General features: G+C 38.6%; 1 protein-coding gene across 24 annotated transcripts in view; it reads right to left on the reverse strand.

Annotated features, from left to right (window-relative positions):
- The window catches only part of LOC116247718 (ADP-ribosylation factor GTPase-activating protein AGD3-like), a 32,724-nt gene that overhangs the window by 4,920 nt on the left and 10,366 nt on the right, over window positions 1-17,438 (reverse strand). For 3 of the 24 annotated variants that reach the window (XM_050076085.1, XM_050076074.1, XM_050076096.1), the window contains 4 exons: window positions 1,456-1,518; window positions 1,188-1,283; window positions 1,066-1,107; window positions 158-373 (listed from right to left, as the gene is read on the reverse strand). In XM_050076085.1, the coding sequence (XP_049932042.1) occupies window positions 158-373; window positions 1,066-1,107; window positions 1,188-1,283; window positions 1,456-1,518 (417 nt within the window). Of the gene's footprint in view, window positions 1-157; window positions 374-1,065; window positions 1,108-1,187; window positions 1,284-1,455; window positions 1,519-1,597; window positions 1,664-4,465; window positions 4,511-5,944; window positions 6,008-7,914; window positions 7,986-8,799; window positions 8,901-9,306; window positions 9,384-10,370; window positions 11,056-17,438 lie in introns of those variants that run through there. The other 21 variants (XM_050076082.1, XM_050076095.1, XM_050076079.1 and 18 more) reach the window with 17 other exon arrangements.

The following is a 17,438-nucleotide window of genomic DNA, read 5'->3' on the forward strand; positions in this document are numbered from 1 at the left end:
GAAGCATAATCGAGCAAAATCAAAATTTTCAGGAATTCATTAGAAGGAAACATCTAGAATGACAAATAAAACAATTGTCTTAACAAAGAATGCACAACTGCTATCCATCAGGAAAATGAAAATGTCGATGCCAAATAAATTCAACTTCAGAAGCTACCTTTCCCTTTACAGCTGATTGCATGACTGCCTCTATCATCTTATGTGAACTTCTACCAATGGTTTGTATTCTGTCCCTTGAAGGAGAACCATGAGAGCCATTAGAAGACCACCTATTTTCACGATCTATTTGTCTTTTGTATTCCTGCATTCTCTCGGCAAGAACTGCCTGATCATAATTGGATCTTTCTCTTGACTGTTGTGCATAAATCAACACCTACAGATGTTTTAAATAAAGAAACAGCTCAACATTAGTGGCCAAATGAAAAATGTACAGCCAGTGAAATGAACAGATGAAGGCATTTTAGAAAATACCTTTGACACCAGACAAGTTCGATAATAGTTGCATTTTCTCATTTTCCAAGTGTAATTATCTAGTTAGATACATGATAGGTGATTTCATGTTGTGAATAATTGGTTGTACCATCTCTTCCAGATTCCACCTCATAAAATTTTATTACTCTCATCCTTCAAATGATTCAGATAGACCTTACTTGCCCAGGCATTCAAATTGCTGACAGTTGGTTTATCTTTGCTTCCACACTAAAATGAAATGAATTCTTCTCAATTCAATATGCTATTTTGAGATGCTCAAAGTTCTAACAGTCCTAAGAATCAAATTTCAGGAAAGGGAGATTGGTAAATGTTATGTTGTACAGATGCTGTCATTGACAATGTGCGACTGAAATTAAGCAGTTTAAAGGCTGAATTGCAATTAGATAATACAATCTTCATCAAACAAATACCATTCCTCATACGAAATTTTTATGAGACTTCAACCTTTCATCTTAGCAAAAGGCCTGAAAAGTTCTTCTCCATAAAAGTTTGACAAAAAAAAAAATTCAGTGCAGCACATGCTTCAGGTTATATGAAAGTTCAGAAATATCTGCACTGTCAAAAAGTGCCAACCTGATGGATATAAGGCTCCATTTGGTGCAGCAACTCATAACCCTGCAAAAAATTAAGTAATGAGGACCCTAATGCTTCACATAAGCTACTAAATGTTTATATAAATAGGTCAACTGACATACTTGCTTAAAATAGCGAAGATGAGCTTCCATTGTTCCACTAACAGCCTCCAAGAACTCAAACCTTTTCTTTGATTCCACATTTGATAAAGCAGTGATCTGTACAGAAGGCATGTTAAACTCAAGAAGGAAACATCATTTGAAGCCATAACTTCAACACTCATTCTTTTAGTTGCTGTCTAACAGTAAGAATTTGTGACCTGTGCGTGTATGTATATGTGCTGTCTGCATGTCTGTGTATGATAAACAATGAAAAAACAATAAAACATACATACAAGATTGAAGCGAGCCTGTTCAAAAGAAGCTCTTGCACTGTGAAGTTCCTGGAATACATCTATGCCCCAAATCAGAACTCATACTAAAACAGTCATAACTTGATCTTAGAAACTTGAAGGTTAAAGTAAAATCAATACCTCCTCTGCAACAGCAACAATATCAATCTTGGTACTCTTCCTCATTGACAAAAACTTCTCTCGTGTCTAGCAAAAATTGGAATTTAGGGTTAATGAACCCAAAGCATAAACACTTTGTCAATAAATGATGTGATTTTATACTATCGTCCTGACTAGCTGCAAAAAATCTATCATTTGATGTAACCTAGATTCTTTACCGACTGATAACTAAAACTACATAACATTAATACATAAAGATTAGCAGACAAATAACAAATTACACCCTTCATCATCACATTGAAGTGCAAAAGACATATTTTTCAAAACATTCCCAAATAAACTCAGAACATCTGTAATGCCCCAAATGTTTAGTCTCGTATCGAAGTTTGTGAGGAATCTTCAAAGGTTTATAAAGGGGGTCATTGATAAGAAGATCGACCTGGTTCCTAGCCTTTTCAGGGTTGGAACCGAAACTGCTAGGGGGGCGGGTTTGGATCCGTCGAACCAGGGGCCCGAGCCCAGGAGTGAGGTCGGGTTGTTATAATGGTATCAGAGCCGGTTTCAACACTCAGACCTAGGGTGTCACACGCGCTGACGCGTGTGCCTTAAGGGGGGTGGATTGTAATGCCCCAAATGTTTAGTTCAGTATCGAAGATTGTGAGGAATCTTCAATGGTTTATAAAGGGGGCCATTGGTGAGAAGATCGTCATGGTTCCTATCCTTTCAGGGTTGGAAGCGAAACTGCTAGGGGGGTGGGTTGGGATCTGTTGAACCAGGGGCCCGAGCTCGGGAGTGGGGTCGGGTGGTTATAACATCTATATAAAAAAAGGTATACATGATCATAGGGCATGATCATCCTAATAGCTCCACAGTCATAGTATCAAACAATATTGCTACTTACGGGACTTATCGTTCATGACCACCTCTTATATGTTCAAAAGAAGAATATTAAACCATAATCTCCTTAAGAAAAAAAATTACAAAGAATTTTAAAATTTCAAAACAGTACATGTTCCACAGGTCTATGTGTCATTTTTGGCAGCAATTTGAGAACTTCCACTAAGAAATGAGCAAATTCAGTAAACTTTAGAAAATTCTGAAATTTCCAGTAGTAAAAGAAACTTTTTCTGTTTCTACATTTTCAGGACAAATGCGGATGAAATGACAACTTCCACTTTGAATGTATAAAGCTGACAAAGACTTGCAGACAACCACTAGGTTGCAGCATCTCACCAACCTTGAGGACAAAGGAACAAGCCCACGAAGCAGCAAATGCGAAAAAAAAAGGATAATTCTGGGCCTTTACATATAGGAAAAGGGAGAAAAAAAGGTGATGAAGGCAAACCAAAAGTCTCTCGTGAGACAATTCAAACACATGAAGGCAATTCAAACTTCTTTTTCTATTGGTGACAATCCAAAAAAATGGAATAAAGGAATTGAAACCATCACCAACACAAACAGGAGAACAACATTAGAAGAAGAAAATCACAACTGCAAGACCGACGCTCCACTTCACTGTGGAGGTTTTTTTGGCTGGCGTGGGCGCCGTGCTTGAGAAAAAAAGGTGATGAAGGCAAACCAAAAGTATCTCGTGAGACAATCCAAACACATGAAGGAAATTCAAACTTCATTTTCTATTGGTGACAATCCAAAAAAATGGAATAAAGGAATTGAAACCATCACCAACACAAACAGGAGAACAACATTAGAAGAAGAAAATCACAACTGCAAGACCGACGCTCCACTTCACTGTGGAGGTTTTTTTGGCTGGCGTGGGCAGGCGCCCACGCCTGCCCCATGATGGCTCCGCTACTGGCAAAAACATATCAAAGACTACCCAAGGAAATACAAACAACTGTACTGTTAGTGATGATTAACCAAGATGGAACTGTGAGTACTAGTTGTGCACCAATCTCAACCATTGGATTATGCTAGATCTGTGGTTAACTGGTTATAAGTCTTCATAACTCAAAAGGAAATTGTCAGCTAACAAAAGTAATTGTTAGTTGGCTTTTTGAAAAACCACTTTAGATGTGTTTATTTGTGCCACCAAAAAATGTTAATTAGATGGTTGAGGTTACTGCATGCAAATGCTCTATTTTGTGATGCTCATACTTGAAAAATGAAAACTCATATACATAATATATGTGTTACAATTTTTTTGTTTTCTTACCTTTTTCCTTTTTCGTATTTCATTTATTTTTTTGTAATTTTCTTTGTAAAGGGAAGTTTGGTCGTCAGGCTTATCACCAAACTAGCTGTTCAGCTGTTCCCAGTGGCTAGAATTCTAGCCATCTGGACTGGCCCAACAGATAGTTTCTATATAGTTTTCCACATAATGCATATAGGGTCCTGAACACCTTTCTAAATCATCCTCTTAGTAACATTTTGCTGTAACAGAATTTACATTTTTATGTTTGTTTTGTGGCTTAAAGCCCTCAACATCATGACCTTTTGTGATTGAGCATAATTGCTTCGTTGTAGCTTATTTGAGCATTGTCTCCCTGTCTTCAAGCCAATGTATGAGCTTGAGAGATTGCATCTTTACAGGCACACCACACTATACACCTGTGGCTGGGCATCGGGCCAGACCGGCCCTTCCCAAACCGATTTTAATAAAAAAAGAATAAAGATATTCATATTTAATAAATAAATACGGTATTTAATATTTATGATAAAAAATGAATAAAAATTATTTATATATATAAATTATATATGGGCTGAATCGGGTCACGTGCCCGGCACAACTTGGCCCAGCCTGAATTCAGAATCAGGCTTGGCCAAGCCCTTATTTTATGGCCCGGGCCCTGCTTGACACCCAGTTATATATATATATCCAGTTAAATGTAGAGAGCAAAGGTAAAATCAAAGAGAAGCTTCAGAGTGCACCTGGTCATAAATGAGGCTTGCCTTATCAAAGTGCTTTCGTGCTTCCTGTAATGAAAGAAATATATGTATAACATGTCAACAATCCAAACAAACCACATTACCATCTTAAACTTTGGAATCAGTTAATATCATTCTCCCTTTGGTTATGCATGTTTAAGGAGGGAATGGAGAAGAAATCCATGTCACATAAATGCAAGTGTAGGGTGAGGGTGTGGGTCTGCCATTATGTAAGGTAACTGTATGGAATTTAAGGAAGACATTAGAGAAACAAAAACAAGAGAATGTTTTCCAAGGAGACTTTTGTGCTAGGTCCATTTTCATCTTTATTTGAAAAAGAAAGAACTTACTTCTAGTAGTTCGGAGACAAACCCAAACTTTGCATAAGAATATCCCAATATAATTGAAACAGCAAAAAATCTGCCACAAATTTCAAGGATGTGTATGCAAAGAACATGAGAATTAAATAGTTGCAGTTAGATTACTTACAAAATTAAGGATTTTTTAAGTTAGAAGACAAAGAAGAAATAGCTTCTTTCAAAGATCAAGGTGTCTATTCTTTTGAAGTTTGAACTATTTTACGATGCAAGAACCATTTAAAAGAGGAACGGGCACAATTTTGAATTCAAAGAATGCAGCCAGACATATCACTTTCTAAGACAATAGGTAACTGCCAACAAGTACAAAAAATAATTTCCTACTGGACCTGCATATCACACAATTATACTAATCAAATTGTCAAAGCATGGTAGACAACTACCTCTCTGGTTTCTGCTCTAAAAACGGAAAAACAAATTGAACACCTGCTAAAATTTCTTTCCCTCCTGAAAAACACATTGTGACATCCATACTTTTGGTGGAAATTTAACACAAAGAACTAGCAGAATGTAGTGACACAGCTAAAACCCAAAAAAGTAAGCTCGATATTTAAATGTTCTGGATCACGGCACATTCTAAGACCTGTATGAAAGAGTTGGTATGTTTTGGCTGGTTGGGGTAGGGGCCCGTAAAGAGGCAGGTATCTAGTTGGATTCTCATGGATATTGTGTGTGTGTCTTAAGTCGTAGGGCATGGTACCTAAGTTGAGGGTTGTACAATTGCCATTACTGACGCTGACAGCCTAGGACCCCGGAGGCATGGGGAATGAGGGAGGCCTCTGGGATATCTACACAAGCCTCCCTAGCACCTATGAAAACTGCTGTAATAAGGCACACAACATGCATTCGTGAATGGAGAAGACATGCTTCACAAAATAATTTCAGTTTCCATCTAGGTATTTTGACATATTCTAATCACAATTCAGTAAGTTCATACTGTTTAAACTGTCAGCTGGTATGCAATGCATCATTTACCACCATAGGACTGCAACCGCGAGAGGCCAATGACAAATCTCCTGCTTATTAGCAATTGCACCAACATATATTTTTTTGCATTACTTACAGGAAAGGAACTTAGGGACATGAAATTCTTTGGCTGTATTACCTTGACATCCTGCAAATTGATATTTACAAATTGCAGTAACCTATCATTAAGTACATGCTCAACCTGTCAAAACAAGAGGCTACATATGATTAGGAAAGAAACAAGAATAACAACAAAAAACAGCAAGAACAATGTTTTAACATGCAAAGAATGTCTTCACTTGCATGTCTATAGAGTTCACCAAAAATCATGACTAATTATCCAAAACAATTGAATGCACAGATAAACACATGCAGTGGGGTGGGAAGAGGAGAATTGCTGCTATGGGGATGTTACAGAGAAAGCAAAAAACAGAAAAGCAAGCCTCCTCCATTACTAAGATAAGTAAACAATTAAATCTTGTTACTCAAATGAGCTTATGATTGCTTGTGTACTCCAATACCCGGATACCCTACATATCTTGTCACAACAAACAACACAAAACACTAATATAAAAACTCATCAGGAACTATAAATAGAAGGATTCAATCATCAAGAAAGTTTTCTAATTACTTGGAAAGCTCATTGCATCTGTACTAGAAGCTCCTGCCAACTTCAATACAAGTCAGTTTCAATTTTTTTGCTTTTTCGTATGTATGAAACTATGAATACCACCACATAAACCATTAGTACAAACTACAAAGACATTATTTAAATTGAAAGTTTTTAACGTGACTTTTAAGAAACTATGATAGGATTATGATTGATCAACTTACTATCCAACTTCATTTGCACCGATATTTTTAGAGAAAGCATCAACATTAGCTGTGGATGCCAAATGTTTCTGAAACTATATTAGTCTGCATCTTCAAGTACTCAAAATTTTTTAAACCCTTGATATGCCAGTAGTATTCTTACACCATTTACCTACAATCCTACATCTATTATTAGAAACTATAGGTAGGGAGGGAATTTGAGGTTGCTTTGATGATGAAAGGCTCATCATGATGTAGAGCAGACTATCAAGTGGTCTTATTGGAAAGTCCCTTTTCAGAACTTTCTCAAAATGGTCATGTTATTAAAATATAGCTATGATAAATTCAAAAGTACATACAACACAATCAGTACCATCAGCACCAAATCTTGAACTAAGTAACACGAACTCTTCAGAAAGGTTGCTGCTGACCCTAGTCGACATGACTTAGGTGCATGTGTGGCTTAGATGCAGCAACAAATAATTTGCTTTCCTTTTGACTGTAGAATCACTTGTAGAATCATAGCTTTTTTATTGTTAATTTAGTAATTTTGTTGATATATATATATATATAGTCACAAATAATGTTTTGGACTTTTAAATGGCAAGGTTTTTCTTGGATATAATATGACGAACTTGAAAAAAAAAAGGGAAAAATACAGGAAAAATATGGTAAATTTTTTAAAACTTTACCATATTTTCCCCCTTTTTTTCAAGCTAAATAGGGGAAAAATAAAATAAGTGACAAACTAATAACACAAACATCAAAAAATAAGTAGATTTGCAACAAATAAAAAATACAAAATGAAAAAAAAAAACTGTTTGGCATTAAAAAAACATGAAAAAGCAAAAAACAAAAAACGCGTTAAAGACAAAAAAAAATTAAAAATGTGTTTTTTTCGTTTTTAACGTTTTTTTCCAAAAAACACATTCTTTTAAAGTTTTAAACGGCAATTTAATTTATCTCGTTTTTTTCCAAAAAAACGTGTTTTTTGTGACCCACACTGTGGCATAGATCTGGAAGTTCCGGACAGGATTTTACCACCAACCATTCATGCAAAATTGCAAACATTTAGGCTAACCATAATGAAATGAATAGATCCTCTAATGACCCGACCACCCCTAGGTTCGGACCCCTTGTCTAGCAGATCCCAACCCTTTTTGACAGATCTAGTCAATCAAGCCTCATAGAATAGGTTGACCAAAAAGGTGTATGTTTAATGAGGTAAGATCTACACCATTGAGCTCACAGCTATTTAAAAATTAATAATTGTAGACGTTAGATCCAACCATTTACCTGGGAACGTAGAACCTCCTTGTAGGTGCCAATTTCCCTCAATGCAATGGTAAATTTAGTCATAGCAGGGCCTAAAATAACAAGAATGTCATTCACTTGTAGTAACCACTACAATAAAGCAGCATGATAACACATGAAATCTTGGTGCCAAATTACAAAATGATAACAAGCCTGAACCGCTCAATGCTCACATAAACAGGACCATTCATACATTTACATGCATGTATGTAGACCATAATCACAAATATCGTCATTAGGAACTTCTTGCACTCATAAGTTTTTCCAAGCATTTGTTTTCTTTGAAAGGTCTAGAAAATTTTACAAAAATTGAAAGCTTTTTAAAAGTAACAGAAAAGATTATGAAAAATCTAAGTTTTCTACTACTTCCTTACAAAATGATAGACAAACACTTAGAATGGTTTTTGAACATTTAAAATATAAATAAAAGATATATTTAAAGTACACATGAAAGGGACTTTTTAGGGGGGAAGACATTTTTAGCAATATTTGAAAGCTTAGCAATTTGATTGATTGAAATATATATATATATATAGCTGCCATGTGCCGGATACTTGCTAGATGATTAAAATTTAAAATTTCATCATTAGAAAGGACATAAATCATTGCTACAGCCACCGTAAACTGTCACCTCTATGAACTGTGGCTAATGGCAGTTTAATGATTTTTTTTAGTGATAAATTTCTAAATTTTAAATTTTTAACGATCCAGCATATGGGAGCACTGAACTGCCCATATATATATATATATATATATATATATATATGCACATAAAGAGATAGAGAGAGAGTCCACACATAGAAAAACTCTATAATAATTGGTAACAAGAGAAACAGTGCAGAACAAATTTTTACGGGAGAAGCAAACCTCCAAAAGCAATACTAACGGGATCATTGTGGCCTCCTCCAAACATCTCAAGAGCGCTTGCAAAAGCAATGTCCCCATCATATCCTTCACCAAGTCCTTCACTGATGTCAACACCAGAAACTAATCAACCATAAAGCATGCATACTTATACATACCCTTGACAGTGGACCAAGAGGGATCTAATGGTGTTATGCTAATAAAGGAGAAAAGGACATACATTGCTTGCATTTACTAGGATGCAACATTCAGTCCTCCACCTTCTCCCTTACTAAATATGATAATACATATGAAAGCATGACAATCGTCATACAAGCAATGCATCCATGGTTTGTTTTTTATACACAAAGACACGCATGTGTAGAAGTATCTACATGCATATATATAACATAAGTATTTATATAAAAACAAAACAAACAATTTGAACATACAAATCACACAGGTCCTGTACAATTTGAGCACGACAAACCACCAATAAAGTTTTAAGTAGAGAAACAAGAGTACACATACGTGTATTTGCGACATCCTTTGTAGAACTTCAGACTTCTTTCTCTCAATGCTTCCGCACTTTCTTCCATCAACTGAATCTGATCAAATTAGTTAAGGCATTAGATACAGAATCACATATACATGTTCAAGTTAGGAGGAACAGAGTGACCAAAGTCAGTGACACGATTAAAATTTGTATATTTCTGTCAGACTTCAAATCAAGATCGAAATGCGAGGTAACTATGAAAGCAATCACAACATACCGTTAAGACATAACAACGTGCAGTACTGGTAATAAACGCATGCAAAAAGCAAACGCGCAGGCAGCTAGATAAACCCTTGAGAAAGGCGCCTTAAGGACATCCCCTACCCATCAGACAGGGTCATAACAATAAAAAACTAGATTGCGCTTCTTTCCATTTTTGCTTCGCACGAAGATCAGACATGATTTTTTTAAGGATGGCCAGAAAGAGAAAACGCTGATATTGTCATGAAAGTTATTCACCCGTGCCTTGTCCTCTGGGGAACTTGACCCCAGATGTTCCCCGACCACCAGGGAGCACACCCGGGGAGCTCGACCTTTATTAGGGAAAAAATATAAAGAAACCTATACAGACGAATTTCACAATTAGCGTTAGCCCCTTCACCGGTCAACTTTTGAACATTTATAACACCAGTTCCCACCTTGAATTAAATGAAGGCCTGTTCAGCACTAACAAGAATTATACAAAACAAATGCACTGAAAAGTTGGAGGACATGACCTATTCCCAGACTTACGAAAGAGGCACTACAAATCATCACAAAGCAACGCAATAGCAGCTCCCGTGAAACAAAACCACGTAAAAAGACAACCGTGGCAGCAGCTCTCGGGAAACAAAACAACAGACAAACGTTCGACTCGCTCTTTCTCGGAATTCACAGAGTATCCCATTCGAAGGAAGAAAAACCTCGTCCAACGAAGGAGCAAAGGGCGGAACTCATCGCCCTTTCAAATGAAAACAGACGTCCAGAACCACTAAAAATTAAAAAATCAGCGGCAACTCGAACACACGACCACGTCAAACCAGAAAGATCGATCCCTAACCTGATTCCGAAACATCGGAGAATCGTCGAGCTTCGCGAAATGCGTCATGATGATGACCCGATCGTCTCTTCGCCCCGCACCGGATCCTATTCAAAGTCACGCTGCCTCCACGATCCCGACTTCCTCCCGCCCTACACCGTCCATCTGCTCGTCTCTCAGGCAACCGTAGATAACCTGCGCCCTCAAAGCGCTAAATTTCCAGAAGATCTCCGGAGAAAACAACGTGCGGACCCCCAGAACACGCGCCTCCGTTCCAGAATCTCGTCCAATCGGAGCTCCCTCGCTCCTCCGGCGATCGAGCAAGCATGAATGGATCATGAGAAAACGGAGAAAGAGAAACAGAGCTCCAATTCCCGATGGCAAGGAGACCCAGGTCGCCGGAAAAGAAACGGGCAGTCAAAATTTTTGCGATTACCTAGGCACGCTCTTTTTTGGCCTTTGCCTTTATCTCTCTCCGTCTCGACTAACGAGCCAAGCATCCGAAGCAGAGAGAAAAGGGGGGAAGACTGAAGAGAAAGGGAGGGAGCGAACGCTCCCGCCTCGATACTTCGTCTGACGGAAGATTATCAGACCGGCCGGCCGGCCGGCCGGCAATCTCCCGCGCTTTTCAGTGGCAGTGGATCCCGCAAGCGAGTGGGCCCAGGTCCCAAATCCCTTCTCCGGCGAAAGCCACTGAGACCAATCATTCTCTTCCTCTCCCATGGGACCCACAGGTTATATGCGCTCATTCTCTTGTCGACGGCACGTGCGGTTGCTTCTACCTGAAGCGAAGCGTACGCTGGCTTTAGTTTCCCGCCACAACCGATCGCCGATCGGTGATGCAAACGGATCTGGGCATTTGGATTCCAACCCAAAGGCTAGTATCGAACTTAGGTCCGACTACGGGTTGGAGCTTTGGCTTTCAGCCTTAGTAAAACAAAATTTTACAAAATTATGTTCAAGTTTTGACTAAATAACGAAAATGCTCCTAAGCTTAAATTCTGGTTTTTCCTTTTTTAGCTGCTTAATATTAACGTAGATATCAAGCAGAGCAGGTGATGATTTGTGAGGGGTTTTATGTGATGTGTTTGTAAATGACTAAAATACCCTTATTAGTTAAATGGAAGACCCATCCTTTATAAGGATAACAAAAGAATTTAACATTTTTTCTCTACATAAAATTATGAAAATTCCTTTTGGGATAATACGAAACTAGGTCTTAGATATGAAGTGGTCAAATAAAAGAGATCAAAACTTGATTCTACTTTTGTTCTTTTAAAAGTTTTTTCATAAAAATGTTTTCTCAAGCACGTTGGTCAAAGTTTGGTGGTTTTCTTTATTTCCATTGTTAGACTTCAAATCAAGGGTGGGCCCCACTTCAAATTTTTTCACTTTACATGTAAATTAAAAAAAAATCACTTGTTATATATAAAAATTTTGAAAATTTATATTTCAACCGTAGTCAAAATTTAAAAACTTTAATTCGGCTCCCTCGTGAATAATTTTTAGTCTTGCCCTTGCTACAATGGGTAGAACTCTATTTCATGAGAGGATTTAGGAATTTGAGACCAAAATATAATTTTTCTAAGCTTTTTATATAGGTTAAACTAATTTTTTTTAAATTTTACATGTTAAATTGTAAATTTTAAAAACCTGAGGGACCCATAGCCCTTTGTACTTTTGTTTTTACTTCAATTGATAAGTGTACCACTCTTCACCTAAGTTTCAACTCTCCAGTCAAATTTATTGTCGTATTTTAAAGAACGGAAGGCTACAATAGACAATATAGCCTTATACTTTGAGGGACTACCCATTGAAGATAATATTGAAATATGGTTTTGAGATTGAACTTGTATTTGTCAACTTCACTTGTAATGCACAATATAATCGCTCCCACATAATTGGCACTTATTATTGCCCATAACACCATGGCCCCCAATAATGCCTTAAATGACTTTAGAAGAAGAGCAACAAAGACATACGTTGAGCAGCTTTTCCGTTCCATTCTTTTAAAGCCAAAACCTACTTATCAACCACAACAAGTCTTCTCGCTTTAACTTTTTATTGAAAGAGATAAAATAAAGATAAACTGCACAAAAGGAACAACACCCGCAAACAAAGACAAGAAGGTGCTGCATATAAAAAAGCCAAAAGAATCCTCTCACCATTGGCTGCATGTAGGCTGGACACCGGCCTGGCTGCCACCGGGTACTCGCTCGATTCGGACCCAAAAAAGGAACCTGAGTTGAGTTGATAATGAGTTTATTTATTTATTTTTTAATTATATATATTATAATTTTTATTAAAAATAATTTTTAAATTTAATCGGGCTGAGCTCAGGCCCAGGTTTTGGATGTCGGTGCAGCCCGGGTTATCGAGCCGGGCTGGGCTGGCCCGATGCCCAAACTTATCTGCCAGCCAGCTAACTACTAGGTTTTACCTGGGGTTGCCTTAAAAGCAATGGCAGAGCAAAAAAAAATTAACTGGAGAGGCACTCGTTTATAATAGTCATATGTTATATGTACTTTTTTTTTTTTTTGGGTTGGTCGAGCTTTAGATCTAACAAACTTCATGAAGCCTGAGCACTCGGTCAAGCCGCTGCTAGGTACCCGGTTCCCAGCCCGACTTAGGCCCAGGCTCCGGTGGCAGAAAAACGATTTTGGGCATGGAAGAAACGTGGATTGCTCCACTTTTACCAAAAGCCTGGTTTAAGAAAGTTTTCTACCAAGCCTTCAATAAGAAAATATACCATGAATACTAGACATCCGATAAAATCGGAGGGCGCACTACTTACACATCCACTCATACTGAACCAGAGTCTAAGCTTTGCTATTTTCTGTTTCTTGCAGAGCTCCAAACTGAATCAAACAAAGGTATGAAGGAAGTGCCCGATCCCTGTGAAAGCTGAGACAGGAAAGAACAGAGAAGTAAGGCAAAAGACCAACATGTGTGGGACATTGACAGAGAATTGCAGCCAACAATTGCTGGTAAAAGAAGACATAAAGCAAAAAGGTTGAGAGTATTGCATGCCTTCACAGCGCCTCTTTCATGTGCTTGAGCAGTGTCCAATAAGGCATGATACCAACGCCTCTCCTCCCAGGGGGAGAGTTGATCAGCAAGTCACGTTCTTCACTTGTAAAGCTTTTCTTTTTACTTGGAATATCCTTCTCCTCCAACTTGAAAGCTCTCTTTGTGGGTAAATAAGGATTGTGGAAAAAAAAAAATTAAAATGTCATCTTAATTTAGTCAAAGTTATTTTTTGAATTTTTTATAAAGTAGATGACATTTTAATTTTTTTTTTTCCCACAATCCTTATTTACTCAAAAGAGCTTTCAAGGTTGGGAGGAGAAGGGATATTTCCAAGTAAAAGAAAAGCTTTACAAGTGAAGAACGTGACTTGCTGATCAACTCTCCCCCTGGGAGGAGAGGCGTTGGTATCATGCCTTATTGGACACTGCTCAAGCACATGAAAGAGGCGCTGTGAAGGCATGCAATACTCTCAACCTTTTTGCTTTATGTCTTCTTTTACCAGCAATTTGTTGGCTGCAATTCTCTGTCAATGTCCACACATGTTGGTCTTTTGCCTTACTTCTCTGTTCTTTCCTGTCTCAGCTTTCACAGGGATCGGGCACTTCCTTCATACTTTGTTTGATTCAGTTTGGAGCTCTGCAAGAAACAGAAAATAGCAAAGCTTAGACTCTGGTTCAGTATGAGGTGGATGTGTAAGTAGTGCGCCTCCGATTTTATCGGATGTCTAGTATTCATGGTATATTTTCTTATTGAAGGCTTGGTAGAAAACTTTCTTAAACCAGGCTTTTGGTAAAAGTGGAGGCAATCCACGTTTCTTCCATGCCCAAAATCGTTTTTCTGCCACCGGAGCCTGGGGCCTAAGTCGGGCTGGGAACGGGTACCTAGCAGCGGCTTGACCGAGTGCTCAGGCTTCATGAAGTTTGTTAGATCTAAAGCTCGACCAACCCAAAAAAAAAAAAAAGTACATATAACATATGACTATTTATAAACGAGTGCCTCTCCAGTTAATTTTTTTTTTGCTCTGCCATTGCTTTTAAGGCAACCCCAGGTAAAACCTAGTAGTTAGCTGGCTGGCAGATAAGTTTGGGCATCGGGCCAGCCCAGCCCGGCTCGATAACCGGGCTGCACCGACATCCAAAACCTGGGCCTGAGCTCAGCCGATTAAATTTAAAAATTATTTTTAATAAAAATTATAATATATATAATTAAAAATAAATAAATAAACTCATTATCAACTCAACTCAGGTTCTTTTTTTGGGTCCGAATCGAGCGAGTACCCGGTGGCAGCCAGGCCGGTGTCCAGCCTACATGCAGCCAATGGTGAGAGGATTCTTTTGGCTTTTTTTATTGCAGCACTTCTTGTCTTTGTTTGCGGGTGTTGTTCCTTTTTGTGCAGTTTATCTTTATTTTATCTCTTTCAATAAAAAGTTAAAGCGAGAAGACTTGTTGTGGTTGATAAGTAGGTTTTTGGCTTTAAAAGAATGGAACGGAAAAGCTGCTCAACGTATGTCTTTGTTGCTCTTCTTCTAAAGTCATTTAAGGCATTATTGGGGGGCCATGGTGTTATGGGCAATATAAGTGCAATTATGTGGGAGCGATTATATTGTGCATTACAAGTGAAGTTGACAAATACAAGTTCAATCTCAAAACCATATTTCAATATTATCTTCAATGGGTAGTCCCTCAAAGTATAAGGCTATATTGTCTATTGTAGCCTTCCGTTCTTTAAAATACGACAATAAATTTGACTGGAGAGTTGAAACTTAGGTGAAGAGTGGTACACTTATCAATTGAAGTAAAAACAAAAGTACAAAGGGCTATGGGTCCCTCAGGTTTTTAAAATTTACAATTTAACATGTAAAATTTAAAAAAAATTAGTTTAACCTATATAAAAAGCTTAGAAAAATTATATTTTGGTCTCAAATTCCTAAATCCTCTCATGAAATAGAGTTCTACCCATTGTAGCAAGGGCAAGACTAAAAATTATTCACGAGGGAGCCGAATTAAAGTTTTTAAATTTTGACTACGGTTGAAATATAAATTTTCAAAATTTTTATATATAACAAGTGATTTTTTTTTAATTTACATGTAAAGTGAAAAAATTTGAAGTGGGGCCCACCCTTGATTTGAAGTCTAACAATGGAAATAAAGAAAACCACCAAACTTTGACCAACGTGCTTGAGAAAACATTTTTATGAAAAAACTTTTAAAAGAACAAAAGTAGAATCAAGTTTTGATCTCTTTTATTTGACCACTTCATATCTAAGACCTAGTTTCGTATTATCCCAAAAGGAATTTTCATAATTTTATGTAGAGAAAAAATGTTAAATTCTTTTGTTATCCTTATAAAGGATGGGTCTTCCATTTAACTAATAAGGGTATTTTAGTCATTTACAAACACATCACATAAAACCCCTCACAAATCATCACCTGCTCTGCTTGATATCTACGTTAATATTAAGCAGCTAAAAAAGGAAAAACCAGAATTTAAGCTTAGGAGCATTTTCGTTATTTAGTCAAAACTTGAACATAATTTTGTAAAATTTTGTTTTACTAAGGCTGAAAGCCAAAGCTCCAACCCGTAGTCGGACCTAAGTTCGATACTAGCCTTTGGGTTGGAATCCAAATGCCCAGATCCGTTTGCATCACCGATCGGCGATCGGTTGTGGCGGGAAACTAAAGCCAGCGTACGCTTCGCTTCAGGTAGAAGCAACCGCACGTGCCGTCGACAAGAGAATGAGCGCATATAACCTGTGGGTCCCATGGGAGAGGAAGAGAATGATTGGTCTCAGTGGCTTTCGCCGGAGAAGGGATTTGGGACCTGGGCCCACTCGCTTGCGGGATCCACTGCCACTGAAAAGCGCGGGAGATTGCCGGCCGGCCGGCCGGCCGGTCTGATAATCTTCCGTCAGACGAAGTATCGAGGCGGGAGCGTTCGCTCCCTCCCTTTCTCTTCAGTCTTCCCCCCTTTTCTCTCTGCTTCGGATGCTTGGCTCGTTAGTCGAGACGGAGAGAGATAAAGGCAAAGGCCAAAAAAGAGCGTGCCTAGGTAATCGCAAAAATTTTGACTGCCCGTTTCTTTTCCGGCGACCTGGGTCTCCTTGCCATCGGGAATTGGAGCTCTGTTTCTCTTTCTCCGTTTTCTCATGATCCATTCATGCTTGCTCGATCGCCGGAGGAGCGAGGGGAGCTCCGATTGGACGAGATTCTGGAACGGAGGCGCGTGTTCTGGGGGTCCGCACGTTGTTTTCTCCGGAGATCTTCTGGAAATTTAGCGCTTTGAGGGCGCAGGTTATCTACGGTTGCCTGAGAGACGAGCAGATGGACGGTGTAGGGCGGGAGGAAGTCGGGATCGTGGAGGCAGCGTGACTTTGAATAGGATCCGGTGCGGGGCGAAGAGACGATCGGGTCATCATCATGACGCATTTCGCGAAGCTCGACGATTCTCCGATGTTTCGGAATCAGGTTAGGGATCGATCTTTCTGGTTTGACGTGGTCGTGTGTTCGAGTTGCCGCTGATTTTTTAATTTTTAGTGGTTCTGGACGTCTGTTTTCATTTGAAAGGGCGATGAGTTCCGCCCTTTGCTCCTTCGTTGGACGAGGTTTTTCTTCCTTCGAATGGGATACTCTGTGAATTCCGAGAAAGAGCGAGTCGAACGTTTGTCTGTTGTTTTGTTTCCCGAGAGCTGCTGCCACGGTTGTCTTTTTACGTGGTTTTGTTTCACGGGAGCTGCTATTGCGTTGCTTTGTGATGATTTGTAGTGCCTCTTTCGTAAGTCTGGGAATAGGTCATGTCCTCCAACTTTTCAGTGCATTTGTTTTGTATAATTCTTGTTAGTGCTGAACAGGCCTTCATTTAATTCAAGGTGGGAACTGGTGTTATAAATGTTCAAAAGTTGACCGGTGAAGGGGCTAACGCTAATTGTGAAATTCGTCTGTATAGGTTTCTTTATATTTTTTCCCTAATAAAGGTCGAGCTCCCCGGGTGTGCTCCCTGGTGGTCGGGGAACATCTGGGTCAAGTTCCCCAGAGGACAAGGCACGGGTGAATAACTTTCAT

This window comes from Nymphaea colorata, chromosome 2, assembly GCF_008831285.2.
Source record: "Nymphaea colorata isolate Beijing-Zhang1983 chromosome 2, ASM883128v2, whole genome shotgun sequence".
NCBI classification, from domain to species: domain Eukaryota; kingdom Viridiplantae; phylum Streptophyta; class Magnoliopsida; order Nymphaeales; family Nymphaeaceae; genus Nymphaea; species Nymphaea colorata.